The following is a 15,683-nucleotide window of genomic DNA, read 5'->3' on the forward strand; positions in this document are numbered from 1 at the left end:
CCCAAATGTGGATCGTGGAAGGTCATTTGAATTCCTCCAAGTTATTAGATCTCACGCTTCTCATGATGGAGAGACTGACTATTCAGCCAGGTGGTGTGGTAAAGTCATCTCTCCAAGGGGTGAGAAAGTTCAAGCTTAGCATGAAACCAATCTAGAGTTTAAGGTTTGGGAAAGAAGCACCGAGGCACTATATTCTCTCATTAGCCCGACAGTAGAGTCTGCAGGAAAGCAGATTGCCATCTTCGCCGCAGGCAAAGTGAGAGAACATTTGATATTCCCATTTGGCCCGAGCAAAACCCTTTAAGTTAACTTAGCTAACACGATTTTGCCAAGTAATCCTTGATTTCAATAATATGTGAGTTTGTCTCCAAATAACTGATTGCTGTCTTGGATTTCAGTTTCAATATTTGCAGTGGTTGAAAAGGCATCAATAACAACTGTCAAAAGGCATCCCGCTAATCTTAAACTCTTCAATCATTTAACATGAGCCATATTTGAAATGCAGACACACAAAACACATTTGTAAACAGGAGAAAGAGCTTACACCTTTTTGGTTTTTGCTCTGAAAAAGTCCAATTTCTATGCAGCGTGTGTGTCATCAAGCCTATAATAACACAGAATTTCAAGTCCTGGTTGAAATTTCCAAAACATATACAGACTCACATTTGTTTTTCATTTGACTAGCGGCAAGGCCTTAGCCACCCAAAACTGGGTTTAGGGTTCCCGCATTACACTTCAGAGAATATAACTCCCTCTTTCTTTAGGGGAAGCCTGAAAAAGGTACATCGCATAATGCAAACTCAGTGGACAGCTTAAGTTTCACTCTCCCTGCCCTCAGCGTCTTTTCACAGAGTCTTAAGGGGTCACCCAATTTTAATGGTCACTTATTGCCTGTGGAGCAGTTCCTGGTGGTATAAAGGTACCCCAGGACCACCCCCAGTGCCAAAACAGCCTCAGGCTCAAGGGCTCAAAGTAATACTGGCACTGATGATGCATACCTGCACTGAAAGACCTTATGAAATACTCTCTTTTTCATTTCTGCCTGAGACACTGTAGAAGCCATCATGGTCCTTGAACCTGAAACAGCAGCCATGAATGATTTATGTCTACAGTGTGGAAATTAAAAGTGGTCCTTTTTTGATTTGTGCAGTTCATATCCGCTGATAAGAATATCTCAGTGCATGAGAGCAGGAGGGGAGCTTGTGCAGAAGACATGCAACACTCATTTCCCTTTCCCAGACTGCTCAAATATTAGAGGAGGCACATTCATGATGAATTGTTATGGTGAGAATGTTTTTGGAAACGGGAACAATAAAGTTATCATGCCAAAGAACAAGAACCTCTTACTCATGTCCAAGAAAATTATGATTTAATATAATGCAGAGCCATGCGTAAAGAAGGAATTTAATTAATGAGCAGACAAATGCAAAAGGTGGCTCTGTTTTATGTGTGACTTGGATGGTCTCACTCCCCATTTTTTCCAGTTCAAAAGCTCGATCTCATTACACTTATTCCATCCAAATGTCTATAACAAATGCCAGCGGGTGAGTTCATGCCCTCTCCCTGCCAAACAGATCAAATAGAAAAATAGAGCAAAATATAAGGTGGCTTTCCAGTACCTGTATAGAATAGAAAAGTCAGCAGTGTACTAACCTCAGCACGCTGTGTTCTGGGCTGGCTGGCGTCTGTCTCGATGGCATACACATCCACCAGGTAGAGGTCGGAGCCTTGTTCTCGGTCCAGCTCTGCAGCCGTCTGTATCACTCCAGTGTGGCGGCCGATGGTGAAAAGGCGTCCCACGGCTTTTCCTCCGCTGCGAACCGCCACGATGAAATACTCCACTTTGGTCGCTGAGCCCCGCGGGCTCGAGGCATCCAGGGAGATGACATTGGTGCCTGGCGGCTGACCTTCTTTGAGGATGGTGATGTATTTTGGCTGGGAGAAAACAGGCCCGTCCAGCCCTTGGAGGATGATGGTCAGCTCAGTTCTGGAGGTCTTGTGGTCAGTGCCGTGGTCGGTGGCTGACACTGTGAGGGTGTACATGAGTCTGGACGGAACCAGCTGGGAGGCCAGACGGATATCTCCGCTGAACCTGTCCATGATGAAAGTGTTTGAGTCTCCTTCCACAAGCTCGTACTCCACTTCCCCGTTTAAACCCTCATCGGGGTCAAAGGCCACCACTGTTGTCAGGATGGAGCCGATGACTATGTTGGGCTCAGCTACGAGGGCGTTCTGGGACACAAAAGTGGGAATATTATCATTCTGGTCTGTGACCCATATTGTGACATTTTTCAGGGCAAAGCGGCGGAATTCAACCGGAACTGCCTGGTCAGTGGCTTTGACTGTCAGCTCGAAGAGATTTGAAAACTCCCTGTCGACTTCCTTGTTGGTGTATATGAGCCCGGTGCCCGGGTCAATGCTGAAGTGGTTTCCCCGGGGAATCTGTTGAACAATGGAGTACTCCAGCTTCCCATTTATGTCTGCATCTGTGTCATGAGCTGTGATTGTCATGACTGACGCTGAGATGGGAAGATTTTCAGGGATGGATTTGAAAATGTCACCAGGGGTAAATATGGGAGGGTTGTCGTTAAAATCCCTGACGTGAATGACTACAGGGATGGATGAGGAGCGGGGTGGTCTGCCATTGTCCTTTGCAGTGATGTTAAGTTTGTAAAATGACTGAGTTTCATAGTCCAGCTTTTTAACCAAAAAGATGCTACCGGTGTTTGGGCTGATGCTGAAAGTGCCATGGTTGTTTGTGGCTGTGATGCTGTACGTTATGTCTGCGTTCTGGCCTGAATCAGCATCTGTGGCGGTCACAGAGGCCACCAGCTCCCCTATCCTCATGTTCTCCAGGACGTCCACAGACAGTGAGGATTTAGGGAAGGAGGGGGAGTTGTCATTCTCATCCAGGATGCTAATACTAAGCATGCAGGAGGAGGAGAGGGGCACAGCTCCAGCATCAACAGCAATTATTTTTAATGAATAGGAGAATGTAGATTCATAGTCCAGCTTTCCTATTAAGGTAACCTGTCCAGTGCTGCTGTCGATAGTGAACTGTCTTTCCTCGTTGCCTTCAGGGATGTGATAATGAACCAGTCCATTTTTGTTCTCATCAACATCCGAGGCGGAGACCCGCAGCAGTTGAGTCATGTTTTGAGCTGACTCAGAGATGGAGGCCTGGTAAATGTCTTTAGTGAATTTAGGCGCGTTGTCGTTGATGTCTTGAATGTAAACTTGCACCTTGGCCTGGTCTCTGAGGGGTTTTGGGAGACCCTGGTCTGACGAGACGACCACAAAGCTGAACACAGCGGCGCCTCTTTGTCTCATGAGTGACTCGCGATCGAACTGCAGCGTGCTGGTCAACTCCCCTGTGATTGTGTTCAGTTCAAAGTTCGGCTGCGGAATCTCAAATGTATATCTGACCTCACTGTTTGGACCAAAGTCCTTATCCTCGGCAAAAACACGCCCAACCAGCGACCCCCTCTTCTGCTCTTCCTCAAAATGAAACACATAATTGGTGCTGTTAAAGAGGGGCCGATTATCATTTACGTCATCTAGAATCACGCTGACATTGACAGTGGCACTAAGTGGTTCCACAGCCCGGTCTTTAGCCACAACCACCAAGTTATATCTGTCCTGTATCTCTCTGTCCAGCTCTGCTTTGATGTACAACTGCCCGTCTGGAAAAATGCCAAACACATCACCTGTGTTGCCACCAGCGATGTCATACATAATCTCCCCATTAAGCCCGGAGTCTTTGTCGGTGGCCTCCACTTTGAAAAAGCGGCTGTTGACAGGCTCAGACTCCAGGATGATGACCTCATACGAAAGCTGGTCAAACACTGGCGAGTTGTCGTTGACGTCGTAAACACTGATGATGAGGATGAGGCTGGAGGTGTGTTTGGGGACCCCCATGTCTGAAGCGATGACCTCGACCTCATAGGAGCTGGTGGTGACCTCCAGTGGCCCGGTCAGCGTGATGAGGCCATGCTTCTCATGAATATGAAAAAGACCTTTTGGGTTTTGTTTGAGGCTGTAAACCACCATCCCGTTTGTTCCTTCGTCAGGATCCGAAGCTTTGGCCTGGAAGATGACATGACCTGTGCTCCAGTTCTCCACTGCACTCACATGCTCCACAGCGTGAATAAAATGAGGGGCATTATCATTTAAGTCCTTCACAGTGATGTTAACAAAGGCCTCTCCTGTGATCTCCCCTGCTCTGGCTACCACTTTCAGCTGATAGAAACCCTGCTCCTCTCTGTCTATCTGGCTCGATGCTGTGATCTGACCTGCACTGTTTACAGTAAAAAGCCCCCTCTGGTCCCCTGAGGTGATTAGATATGAAATGTTTGTGTTCAGATCTACAGTGGTGGCTGACACTGTCCCTATAACTGTCCCAATGCCCACATTTTCAAACATGACAAAACTGTAAACTTTCTGGCTGAAGACTGGTGGATTATCCTGTGTGTCAATGACAGTCACAGTCACTATGGCCTGGGTGTGTGAGCGCAGGCCGCTGCCATCTGCTGCTGTCACCTGCAGCTGATAAGCAGTTTTCTCCTCTCTATCCAGGGGCACAAGCGTGGTAATTTTCCCCGTGTTGCTATTAATGCGGAATTTAGAAGCATCTCCAGCTGTAATGATATATTTGACTGTGCCATTTCGGCCCAAATCGGGATCTGTGGCTGAAACGGTGGTTACATAAGAACCCGAGGGCTCATTCTCTTTCACATTGGCAAAATACTGAACGGGGTAGAAAACTGGCCTGTTGTCATTGATATCCCTCAGGGTGATGTTGACTTTTCCTACAGAGTGCAAAGGAGGGCTGCCTGCGTCTGCTGCCTGGATGTGGAGTATGTAGGAGGCCTGATCCTCTCTGTCTAGCTCCACGGCTGTGCTTAATCGCCCTGACACGGCATCCAGGCGAAACAGCTCCTGGACTGAGGCTGGAGTCTCTGCATCAAATGAGAACCGGATAGTTCCATTGGCCCCAAGGTCATCATCTGAGGCAGACAGCAGCACCAGCTCAGTACCGGCAGGAGCGTGCTCCACCAGGGAAACATGAAATGTGCTCTGCGTAAAAGTGGGCACTTGGTCGTTCACGTCAGTGATGTTGACTATAAGTTTAGTGTAAGAAATCTTGGGCTGCAGGCCCTGGTCTTTGGCACTAATGTTGAGCACAATTTCAGATGCTATTTCCCTATCCAGCAAAGCGGCGCTGGTAACCAGACCACTGTTTTCACTGATGGTGAACCAGCCCAAAGCGTTTCCAGACACCAGGGAGTAGCGCAGGTTGGCATTCTGCCCAGAGTCACCATCTGTTGCAGAAACCCCTTTAATGTAGCTGCCTTTTGGAATGTCTTCACTGATATCTACTCTGTACAGTGTTTCCTGGAATATCGGCGGGTGATCGTTGATATCATTCACAAAAATAACCAAACTAGCAAAGGAGGACCTCGCTATAGGCTTGCCATTGTCTGACACAGACACAGTGAGGTTGTATGAGGAAATTCTCTCTCTGTCCAACACACTGGCCACTTTGATCAGACTCAAATTGGGCACAGGAGACGTGTGCACTTCAAAGTGTCTCTGCTCGTTGCCTCCTAAGATTGAGACAGATATGTTACCATTAGCTGTGGGGGAGTCTGAATCTGAAACGGTGAGCAGAGCCACAACTGTGCCAATCTGTGCGTTTTCATCAACAGAGGCAAATTTAGAAGTTGTGGGAAAATACCTAAACTTCACTACAGGGTCGTTATCATTCACATCTAACAGTTTGATTGTGGCTTCTGTTCTGCCTGACAGGGAGGGCACCCCGTTGTCTACTGCATGTATAGTCAGGGAGTACTCTTTCTTACTCTCATAATCCAAACCCTCTTTTATGATAATAGTACCGGCTTTTGGATCAATTTGGAAAGGCGTCCCTTCATCTAAAAAGTACCTGATTTCAGCATTGGCTCCCTCATCCTGATCTGAAGCTGTAATCTGCAGAATGCTTGAACCTACAGCTGCATCCTCAAATACACTGGTTTGATACTGATCCTGCCCAAAAACAGGGGGGTTGTCATTTATGTCTTGGATGGTGACGTTCACTTGCAGGTAGCCAAACTTTTTCGGCTCTCCTTTGTCCTCCACTTCAATCAGGAGCTGGTAGAAGGGAGTGACTTCCCTGTCCAAGCCTCCAGTTGAAACAAGGTGCAAGAATGCCCCCTCTCCACTAGGATTGACTGTAATATCCAGGCGGAATTTCCTCTGCTCGTTGCCTTTCACGATTCTGTACGTGGTGTGATCAACTCCGTTACTTCCAATGTCTGAATCTGTGGCGGTGTCCAGGATCACTTGCCTGCCGCTGCTGGCGTCCTCCTTGAAAGACACGACAATAGACGCGTCTGGAAACACCGGGGAGTTGTCATTAATATCCAGAACTACTATCCTGACCTCAGTGGGGTAGGTGGGCTGGCTGGACAGCACCACGACGTTGATGACATCACTTTGCAAAACCTCCCTGTCGATCACAGAGGAGGTGTAAATGACCCCGGTGGTGCCGTTAATTGCAAAAAGTTTGTGGTTCTCGCTGAAGCGGTACGTGAAGCTGGGCTTGGTCTCTATCGTGCCCACGTAGGTGCCGATGGGCTGCTCCTCCAGGACCTGAAACTCTTGACGGACTTGGCTGGATGCTGAGTACTGCGACAGAGTCCATAACATGAGTAAAATCAAATGAAACCGGCCTAAGCCCCTACCTGTGAGCGCCATGGTCAGTGAGCCAGTCCACCTTTCTCAGACAGAGTCCATGCCTATGATGCATCAACTTTACTGAGGTCGGACGAGTCGTTAAAGCATTGTATTCCAGAGAAAACTCAATGGGAAACCAAGCAACGGCTCCTTCCACACTTATTCAGTCTCCAAAAGAGTACTCCAGAAGTGTAGTTTTATCCTGCGCAGCGCAGCGTCTCACTGCAACTAAATCCTCTGGATGGAGAGAATGAGTCCTAGTTTCATTCCAGCTCCTCAAACAGCATTTTGCTTCAAAGCAGAATCTCACAATCCAAGGAAACAAAAAACAAAAAACAAAACTTCCAGGATCCTCGGAAAGTTTATCCAAAGTTAGAGCGCAAGTGCGCGGTGTTGGAGTGTGTGCAGGCGGCTCAGCCTACGCACCGTCCCGTGGAATAACGGTGCAGGCGCTTCAGTCATATTGTGCTCAGGAGTCCCAGTAAGTTAGGACAAAGCTGGAGTTCTACAAACTCCCTCCCATCACTGATCCCATTGGATAGCGGTGCTCCTGCGCGCCCTCCCACCGCCTGTCCCCCTTCCATTGTGCAGCGCAGCCCGTTGTCTCCGCCTGTGGAAGGAGATGTCAATCAAATAAGACAGGTAACGATGCACTTAATTACTCCAATAACAGATCAGTGTGAGTCTTAATGAGCTCGGGAAATGAAAGTTACCCAAAAATATATAGGAAAATATACAGAAATATGTGATGGACTATCAAAGCATATTCACAATAAAGCAATATCAAATAAATATTTCCTATTAGGAGGTAAAACTAAGCATAAAATGTGGAAAAAGTGACTTTAAAATCATATTTGTGTACCACAATGTCCTATCAGGAATTTTATAAAAGTATTTTAATGACACCCACAAGATGTCATTTAGGATTATTAAGTCTAGAAAAACATATAATTATCTGTGCTACTTTTTTTTTGTAGAAAAACCATTTGTGAAAACATTAATTTAAATATAATAATATGTTTTTGTTGGGTCATTCAGATGTTTTGGACTGTAAATTGTACACTGAAGCAGTTTTCTGTGTGCCGTTAAAATGCCTATTTCTCTATTATACTTAGATGTCTAATAAACCTCAGTGTTAAGTGTCATTTCCAGGATTCATAGCTGTTGGTATTTGCATATAATTGAAGTTGCAGGAAGCTTCATAAACGTGGGGGAGTAGCTCCATCTAGTGGCCGAGTGAAGGTACTTCCAACCAGAATACATAGTGACAGAGCAGGAGGTTGGTGCTGTGTCACAAAATAAGTACATAAAATACACTTTATAGTAGCTTTTGGCTTTATGTACTTTTGTACTTTGCGTAGAGCATAAGAGGGGCTGCAGTCTTTCTGGTAGAAGTATTAGTTCATCCTGCTGGTGTGTACAGTTGAGATGAATCATAGCATCGTTCTATCTGATCATAATCTTGCAAAAGACGCATCAAATCATGAATAATATTGTTTCTACAAACACTGAACTACAACTGGAACTGGTCCTAAAAACATTATTGCTGTCTGCAAATTATGAAATAGTAACAGAAGTGTATGTTCCTTTATGTCGAGTGAAAAATCATTACAAGTTGACATGAAATGACAGCTCTGTAAAGCTCCTTAAGTGAGTAAAATAATCAGCATTCTCTTATGTCATTCTCACTGTAAAACAGTAATAAAATGTTCTAAAACACGAAAATATAAAAGCTGACTTTTTTTGAGACCATGATAAGTAAACTGTAATTACATGACTGGATCATTCATAAAAAAAGACAGGATATAAACTAGATAGATAGATAACTGTGTAGTCTCTATGTGGCATGAATACAAAATCACATTTTCATCAAAAATTAATGGTTTCAATTAAAAAGAATATAGTCAGTCTCAGCAGTGTTGTGTTAAAAATATATAATTGAATAGAAGTTTATTACTTATTTTGTAAATACCTGCAAATATGTAACTAAAACTGAATTCTCTTGTATCATTTGTCCACTTTAGGTCTTATAAGCATCCACTGTCAGCTTGTGACAGTTTTAACTGACTCTGTTCTTCTTTTGTATGTTTGTATTCCTATTTTTTCTATTTTGTTTGCTTCATGTTTGTATGCTTGATGTCTCTGTTCCTGCTAAACATCACTGATTCAATCTTCAGTTGATTGTCCAAGGCTTAAATTAAGACTTGAATGAATAAATGAATACTATTCAGTTTTTATACTGTTAAATGTGCAGTGTATACACTCCCAGGAACAACAGATGGATATTAGCATTGTGCTATATCTGGTGCAATACATTTATTCTACTCTTTACAGTACCAATTTTAAACAAACCAAGTGTTTAAGACATTTCTATATTTTCCATTTCTGCTTGTGAAGAGAACATTTTCAGATTGTTGTATTCTTTTTAGTTTTTTTTCTATTTATAAGTCATTTTACCAAATAATATAGTTTCATATTCACTCTTTTTAACTTCTCCAGCAGTGTTCACATCGTGGTTTTATTTTTGTCAAGTAACATTCAACAGAAAGCATCAGATTAAAGAAATAGGTCAGATAATACTTCTGTCATTCAAATTCAAATAAACTTTATTAGCATGAATGTTTAAGTTACATTATTGCCACAGATGAATGACATTTTACAAAGATAATAAATACATGTTAAACGCACACTTTAAGTCACTCATAAATATTTAGTGTGGAGCTTATTTCTCATTGTTTATAACAATAATGAAACATTTTGTAGCTGATACTGCAAACTGACTTTATCCTCACATAGATAAGACAGTTTCTGAGGGTTGGGAACAAGAATAAACCAAGGATATATATATTATTTATTTTTTCAAAGAAAACATCCCTCAGATCTTTATTTTTCTCACAGTACGAAAAGAAGAAATTCTGTCTCTTTATGTCTCTTTTCTGACAAAGTTAACACAACCTGGCTTACCTGGGTAGCCTGTTCTGCCTGTGACGTACTGCCTTTATTGATTGCAGTGTGGGAACGGACAGGATCACATGGAATTCAAGACATTCATCATTTCCAGAAACACTTATGATAAAATGTCTTCAGGCTGTGGGATGAGGTTGGGTCCAGGTCAAGTGAGTTCATTGAAAAGTCTAATTGCAGCAGGAGGAATTGTTTGAATCTGATGATGTGGGAAGTGAACTCTGCGCTGCACTTCATCTGTCCTGTGAAATAACATTAGGGAGGATAATTACAACCCTCCTGGTTTTGAGAGACATAAATGTTTATTCAGGTTTGGTATTTGACAATTTGTGGCTTCCGTAATCAGGCCGTCGGCTGCCTGGACGTAAAGTAGGACATGAGTCAACTCATGTAATTGAATTAGAGAGTGGGCTGGGCTGGTGGTAGCTGCTCGGCCTGACACAGATTCAATGTTTTGGTAGCAGACAGAGCATCAAAGTAGATTACCTCCCCACACGAGACGTTTAGCTAACCTGATTACTCCAGCTAAGCCAGGAGCTCTCAGGATGCTTTTGATATAAATATCAAGTTGTTGTTATGTTTGAGATAATTCCCTTCTGCTGACTGATGTTTTTTACGTGCCGTCACTGATCCCGCCGCTAATTTTGACGTGGAGATGTTGATCCGACGGCCTGCGCCAACATTGAAAACACATGCAAATACAGGAGCAAAATGAAAGTTAAGACGACTTGTGAAGCTGTCTGAATGTGAGTTTGTACCCTGCTATCATATTGTATCATATAGTGTTTTTGCTGCAGATCAAAAAGTCGTCAAACGTGATTTAGGTAATCCCTAATTCTCTTGTTTCCCCTTTGTGAAGGCCAACTTGCATCAGTCCCAGTATATTAAGCTCTTTCCCCTGCTGGTGTCAGGACTTTAAGATGGCAAAGTCAGGTTATCAGTGAATCAGTGGGTCGGTCCGTCCATCCAGCACTCTTCCAGACCACAACAAGATTGGTATAAAACCTGGTATTACCTATATTCATGGTCCCCAGAGGAGGATTCCTAATAGTTCTGGTGCTACATGGAAGGAGGATGTTGTGTTGGCTCCTTCAGTTAAAAGACTGAATAAATTCTCGTCAACAAAGGATATTTTGAATAATTACAAATCTGATTTGAGTTTATTTTTTAAATTATTGTGGTTTTCAGTGTATCACGGTATTTTGGTATTAGTTGTAGGTTTTGGCTTGGAGGATTTACAGGATATGCTGTACCAGAAAGGTTTGATGAGTTTCAATAAACACCTGTGACTGTTCGTCGGGCACCACAGTCAATTCAAGATTTCTACTCAACGGAGATAAAATGTTCACATTTTGAAGGCATTTCTATCAGGTACCCCTTAAATGTTAGTTGCAGCTGATGGGATCCTACAGTGGGGCTCTTTTCATTTTTGTCTCCTTTACATTTAGCAGACGCTTTTGTCCAAAGCCACTTACAGTAATTCATACATTCATACACTGATGGCAGTGGCTGCCATGCAAGGTGCCGACCAGCACATCAGGAGCACTTCAACATGCAGACCAGGGGAATCAAACCAGCGACCTTCCGATAACAAGACGCTGGCTCTACCCCTGAGCCACAGCCGCCTTTATTTGCGTTTCCAGGGTTTTTTGGTGTCTATGCAGTTTGCTCTGTTCCCCAGACTGCTTTTCACAGCGTTAGATATCAGACCAGTGAGCTTTCCTCTCCCGTTCCTTGAAGCCACGGGTTCCCAAACTTTTTCTCTGAGGTCCTAGTTTTGTAGATTACAATATTTTCAAGCCCTCCACCCATACACATACACACATACAAACTAAATTCGGAAAAAGTCATCATGCATCTTGAACTCTGACAATGTAACAGTGGTTTAGTAAAGGGCCTCTGTTGTGCACATCAGCCGAGCAGTTTTTCCCTGAAGAAATCAAGAGGCTTCTCTTTGTGTTCAGGATGTGTAGTCTCTATGTGGCATCTTAACTTGCTGGGCTTCATACTGTCAGAAGCTAATGTTTTCAGACACACAACACACTGTGGTCTCTCTTCATTACCCACTGTTGTACTGGTGAAGCCGAAGGCGAGATATGCTGTGTCACATTTTCTTGTCTTTGTTTTGGCTTCGTTCAGTAGTCTTGTTGAGCCTTCCCCATGATAACTGTGCCCCCCACTGTTGGAACTACTGCTTTAAGCCAATGAGTCCCTGGATGCTGTTCTTTAAATATCACTGCCTGCTTTTCATTCTGTCTGTCTACTCAGACCATTATTGTACAACCCTTGGCATCCCATGATGTCCAAGGAGATTAAGGCTTCAATCAGCCATCAGCAGGCTTTACTCCACCGCCATCAGCAGCATCTAGACTCCGGGAGATCCTGCCTAATCTTCTATCTTCCTATCAGCAATCAATCACCAAAGACTTTCTCTGTTGCTCGCCCCAATAAGTATTGTTCTACATTTCCAATTGGTCAAATCTTATTTAAATAGAGTATCCCGTGATCTTAAGTGCAGTTTAAACTGCACAGAGAACCCAAACTGCAAACTGTACATTTATTTCTTTATCATGGTTTCATATTACGCATGCACATTATTGAATTTCTGCGGAATTAACGTATTATGCCCACTCTTATCATGATGACCCACTGGCAGATGCAGACGTTCAGTGCTTTTCAAATGTGCACATTCGCAGGGCAAAATAAGAAGATTACTTAGTCAGTGGCTGGTTGCTTGAGCATAATTAGAGCATCATGTTGCCGGCCTGTGATATCGGACTAAATGTTAATTTAGGGCTAATGGTGATATTTCACTTTGAAGCTTTTATCGACTGATGCCGATGACGTGTTTAAGACACAAAGACACGAGTCGACCTCTTCTAAGACAAAATGTTGCTCACTGCTGTTAAGGAGAGTTTGGATCTCACCATTACCTTTATTTGGTAGATGCTTTTGTGAAAAGCGACTTCTATTTTTTCCAACGTTTACACAAGAGCAATTTACTGGTTTGGTCTCTTGCCCAAGAACATCTCAACATGTGTACAGGACAAGCCAGGGATCAAAATGGTTGACTTTCTCCACCACCGCAGCTACCAACTCATAAATTTTGTCATTTCACTTCCACAAACATTTGGTTCAGGCTACTTTCTCTGCTGCAGCCCACTTTGTGATGACATAAAAATTGTGTTTCTTTCAGTTTAGAGTCGGCGCCGAATGAAACGCCAGGCCACTGTCTTGTAAATCAATCATGCACCAACTGAGAGATTTAGTTTTTGTTGATGATGCTGGAAAATTACTTTTCTGAAGCCGTGCAGAAAGCCCCATGCAAAACAAGTTTATGAGGACGTTGAAATGAAAGTGAAATGAAATTATCTTTGGCTCTGTCGAGAACCAAGCATGGACCAACCAGGCGGACAGATGTCAGATAGCAAAGTGAATTCCCCTCAATAAGATTAGTTTAGACCATCAAAGGCTGTTTCCTCTAGCCTGAAAAAGCTCAGTTCAAGTACAGTGCCTGCTCTCATAAAATCTATCAACATATTGTAAAGTCGAAGCTCGGCCGTAAAGATCAAATGCAGGAGTCAATGAGAAGATGAAGGGCTGCGCTAATCCAATGCAGCCATTCATGCACCATGTTGTGTCTTCTGTGGGGATCTGACCTGACTGAACTGATGGAAAAAACAGACAGTTAGGTTTGAACTTGAACTTGAGTTAAATCCAGTATGAGGACAGATAATGAGATGCTCATCGTCGTCTTTTCGTGTCTCATCCTCAGAGGCAGGTGGAGAAACAACATTGAAGAGGAGGGTTAAACTGGAACTTTTTTATAAGCGAGTCATCGGGCAACAGGAGTTTAGTTGAATAGGCTTTTAAAAAGTGAGCTACAAAAAGGTTATTGTACGCCTCAGGGGGAAGTGAGAGCCAGCAAAACAGCACTGCCCTCTTTTTCTAATAATGAGTGTGTGAACAGCCAAGCACTAACGCTGACAGTGGATCTATTGCATGTCTGTATTTGTTTAACATGCTTCTGGCTTTTAAATTGTCGTCCTGGTTTTTCTGCAGCCGTTTTTTTTTTCTTTCCCAGCGACCCCTCGTTGTTGCCGAGTTTAATGTGAGGGTCTGCTGTTTCCTAGCGTGCTCGCCGTCTCCCACTTTCCATCTCCCTCGTCTGCTCACGCTGAGGAAATCTCAGCGTGGGGAAATAAATATCAATCAGTAAACTCCACTGTTGGGTGCATTACATGGGCGTTGTGTGAGATATCGTTTGCACCAGCATTTGCCAAACAAAACCAAACAGTCATTCATTTCGGGGTGGAGCGCCAGCGACTGCAGCCATGTTGAAATGTAGAATTACAGTATACAAAAGTTTTGTTGAAATATACAGGAGGTATTTCAGTCTTTTCTCACCAGAGTGAGTCAGAAGGGAAAAGGATGGGATGATGACATGTGACGGAGCGGTTAACCCATCCTGGCACTGAAGAGTCACAGCTAACTCACTAATGATCTGCCAGTGCTGCATGATTTAACGTGTTATGATGCCGTAATTAGCTTAAATCACTAGACGCTGACAGCTCAGGCAGATGAAAACACGATATGGCAAAATGTCTGTGGACTCTCCTGCGTGTCTGTCTGTCCCAGTTTGATGTTGAGGAACTTGACTGAGTCCTGACTTCAACTCTGTCCGACACCTTTGGGACAAAACGAAATGCAAACCACAAGCATCGGCCAACATCAGTGGCCAAAATCCAGCCCGGTCGCAAGGAGGAAATGTTAGCAGTTCACTTTTCTGCAAAACATAGACACCTTCAGATTTGTACATGTCATACATTTCCATAAAATGTTGCATATCACGTTCACATTACATGTTTATGAGCTAACTTTCATGTCGCAAGGTGGAGATGACAGTGGTGGAGTTGCAGGCCACAAGGCTGCCAAGTAAGTGACCTCAGTTCAAGTCTGCGTTTCAACATTTGTACGTCTGAAACCACTGGATATTTTTAAGGAGACTTCGAGACAATTTCCAGTCGTGTTTTTGACGTACAGTCGGGCCATCTGCCGCTGTGTGTCTGAAAAACCAAAACAGGTATTTACATTTATTGCATTTATGTTGGTGATTGGGTTGCCAAAATCCCTGATAAATGTTTTTAACCAGTTCCACAGGGACCAAGTTGGAAACTCAAAGATCAGCCACCACTCCATCTCACATCCCACTCACTGTACATTTCTGCAAACCTCTTGATACTTTATATTTCTTTATGTTGCCACTTTATGTGTTTTTTTAGCTGTTGTTAATGTTGCAAATAGTTCAATCAGGAGAGACTCATACAGAGAGGAGAGCAGTTTTAAGTTTGACAGCAGAGACATGATTGGCTGATAGTGTTCGTGGCAGAATCTGGTTGGTTAAATGGAGAGGAGGGAGTACAGGAGTGGTCAGGTGAATAGAGGGAGCAGGGAGAGCGGTAAATTAAAAGATAGTCCTCCTGATTGAGCTTCATGTGTTTTTGGAGCATCCCACATCTTTCCCAGTCTTTTGTTGCTCCTCTCCCGACTTGTTTGAAACGTGTTGCTGGCATTCATTTTCAGAATAAGCATATATTTACAAAAATCTATGAAGTTGATGAGGTAAAACATTAAATAGACCTTTAAGTAGTTTGTGTTTTCAGTTGAGTATATGTCAAAAAGTATTAGCAAACTGCCACATCCTGTTTTACAGAGCGTCCCAACTTTAATGGAATTGTGGGTATACACATACATACTGTGTATCCTTCATATGTATGAATAAGAAAGAAAGCTGGAAAGCTGTGTGTTGGTGCTAAATAAAGTCTGAATGTTATGATGACTCACTTTACATCAGCCACTTTATTCCTTTGATCTACAAATCCAGGAAGCTTTAAAGATCTCATCCAGACATGTTTGAAGAAATAAAACACTCTTTGAATAATAATGTGTGTCTGATATGGTTTTTATGTGAAAAAAGTTCAATC

General features: G+C 43.3%; 1 protein-coding gene across 1 annotated transcript in view; it reads right to left on the reverse strand.

The window, feature by feature from the left end:
- Positions 1-6,756, reverse strand: part of fat4 (FAT atypical cadherin 4) — a 121,206-nt gene extending 114,450 nt beyond the window's left edge. Inside the window, exon 1 of the mRNA XM_073486438.1 lies at positions 1,654-6,756. Within this exon, the coding sequence (XP_073342539.1) occupies positions 1,654-6,756 (5,103 nt within the window). The remainder of the gene's footprint in view (positions 1-1,653) is intronic.
- Between the last annotated feature and the right edge of the window lie 8,927 nt (positions 6,757-15,683).

This window comes from Pagrus major, chromosome 18 (genome assembly GCF_040436345.1).
Source record: "Pagrus major chromosome 18, Pma_NU_1.0".
NCBI classification, from domain to species: Eukaryota; Metazoa; Chordata; class Actinopteri; order Spariformes; family Sparidae; genus Pagrus; species Pagrus major.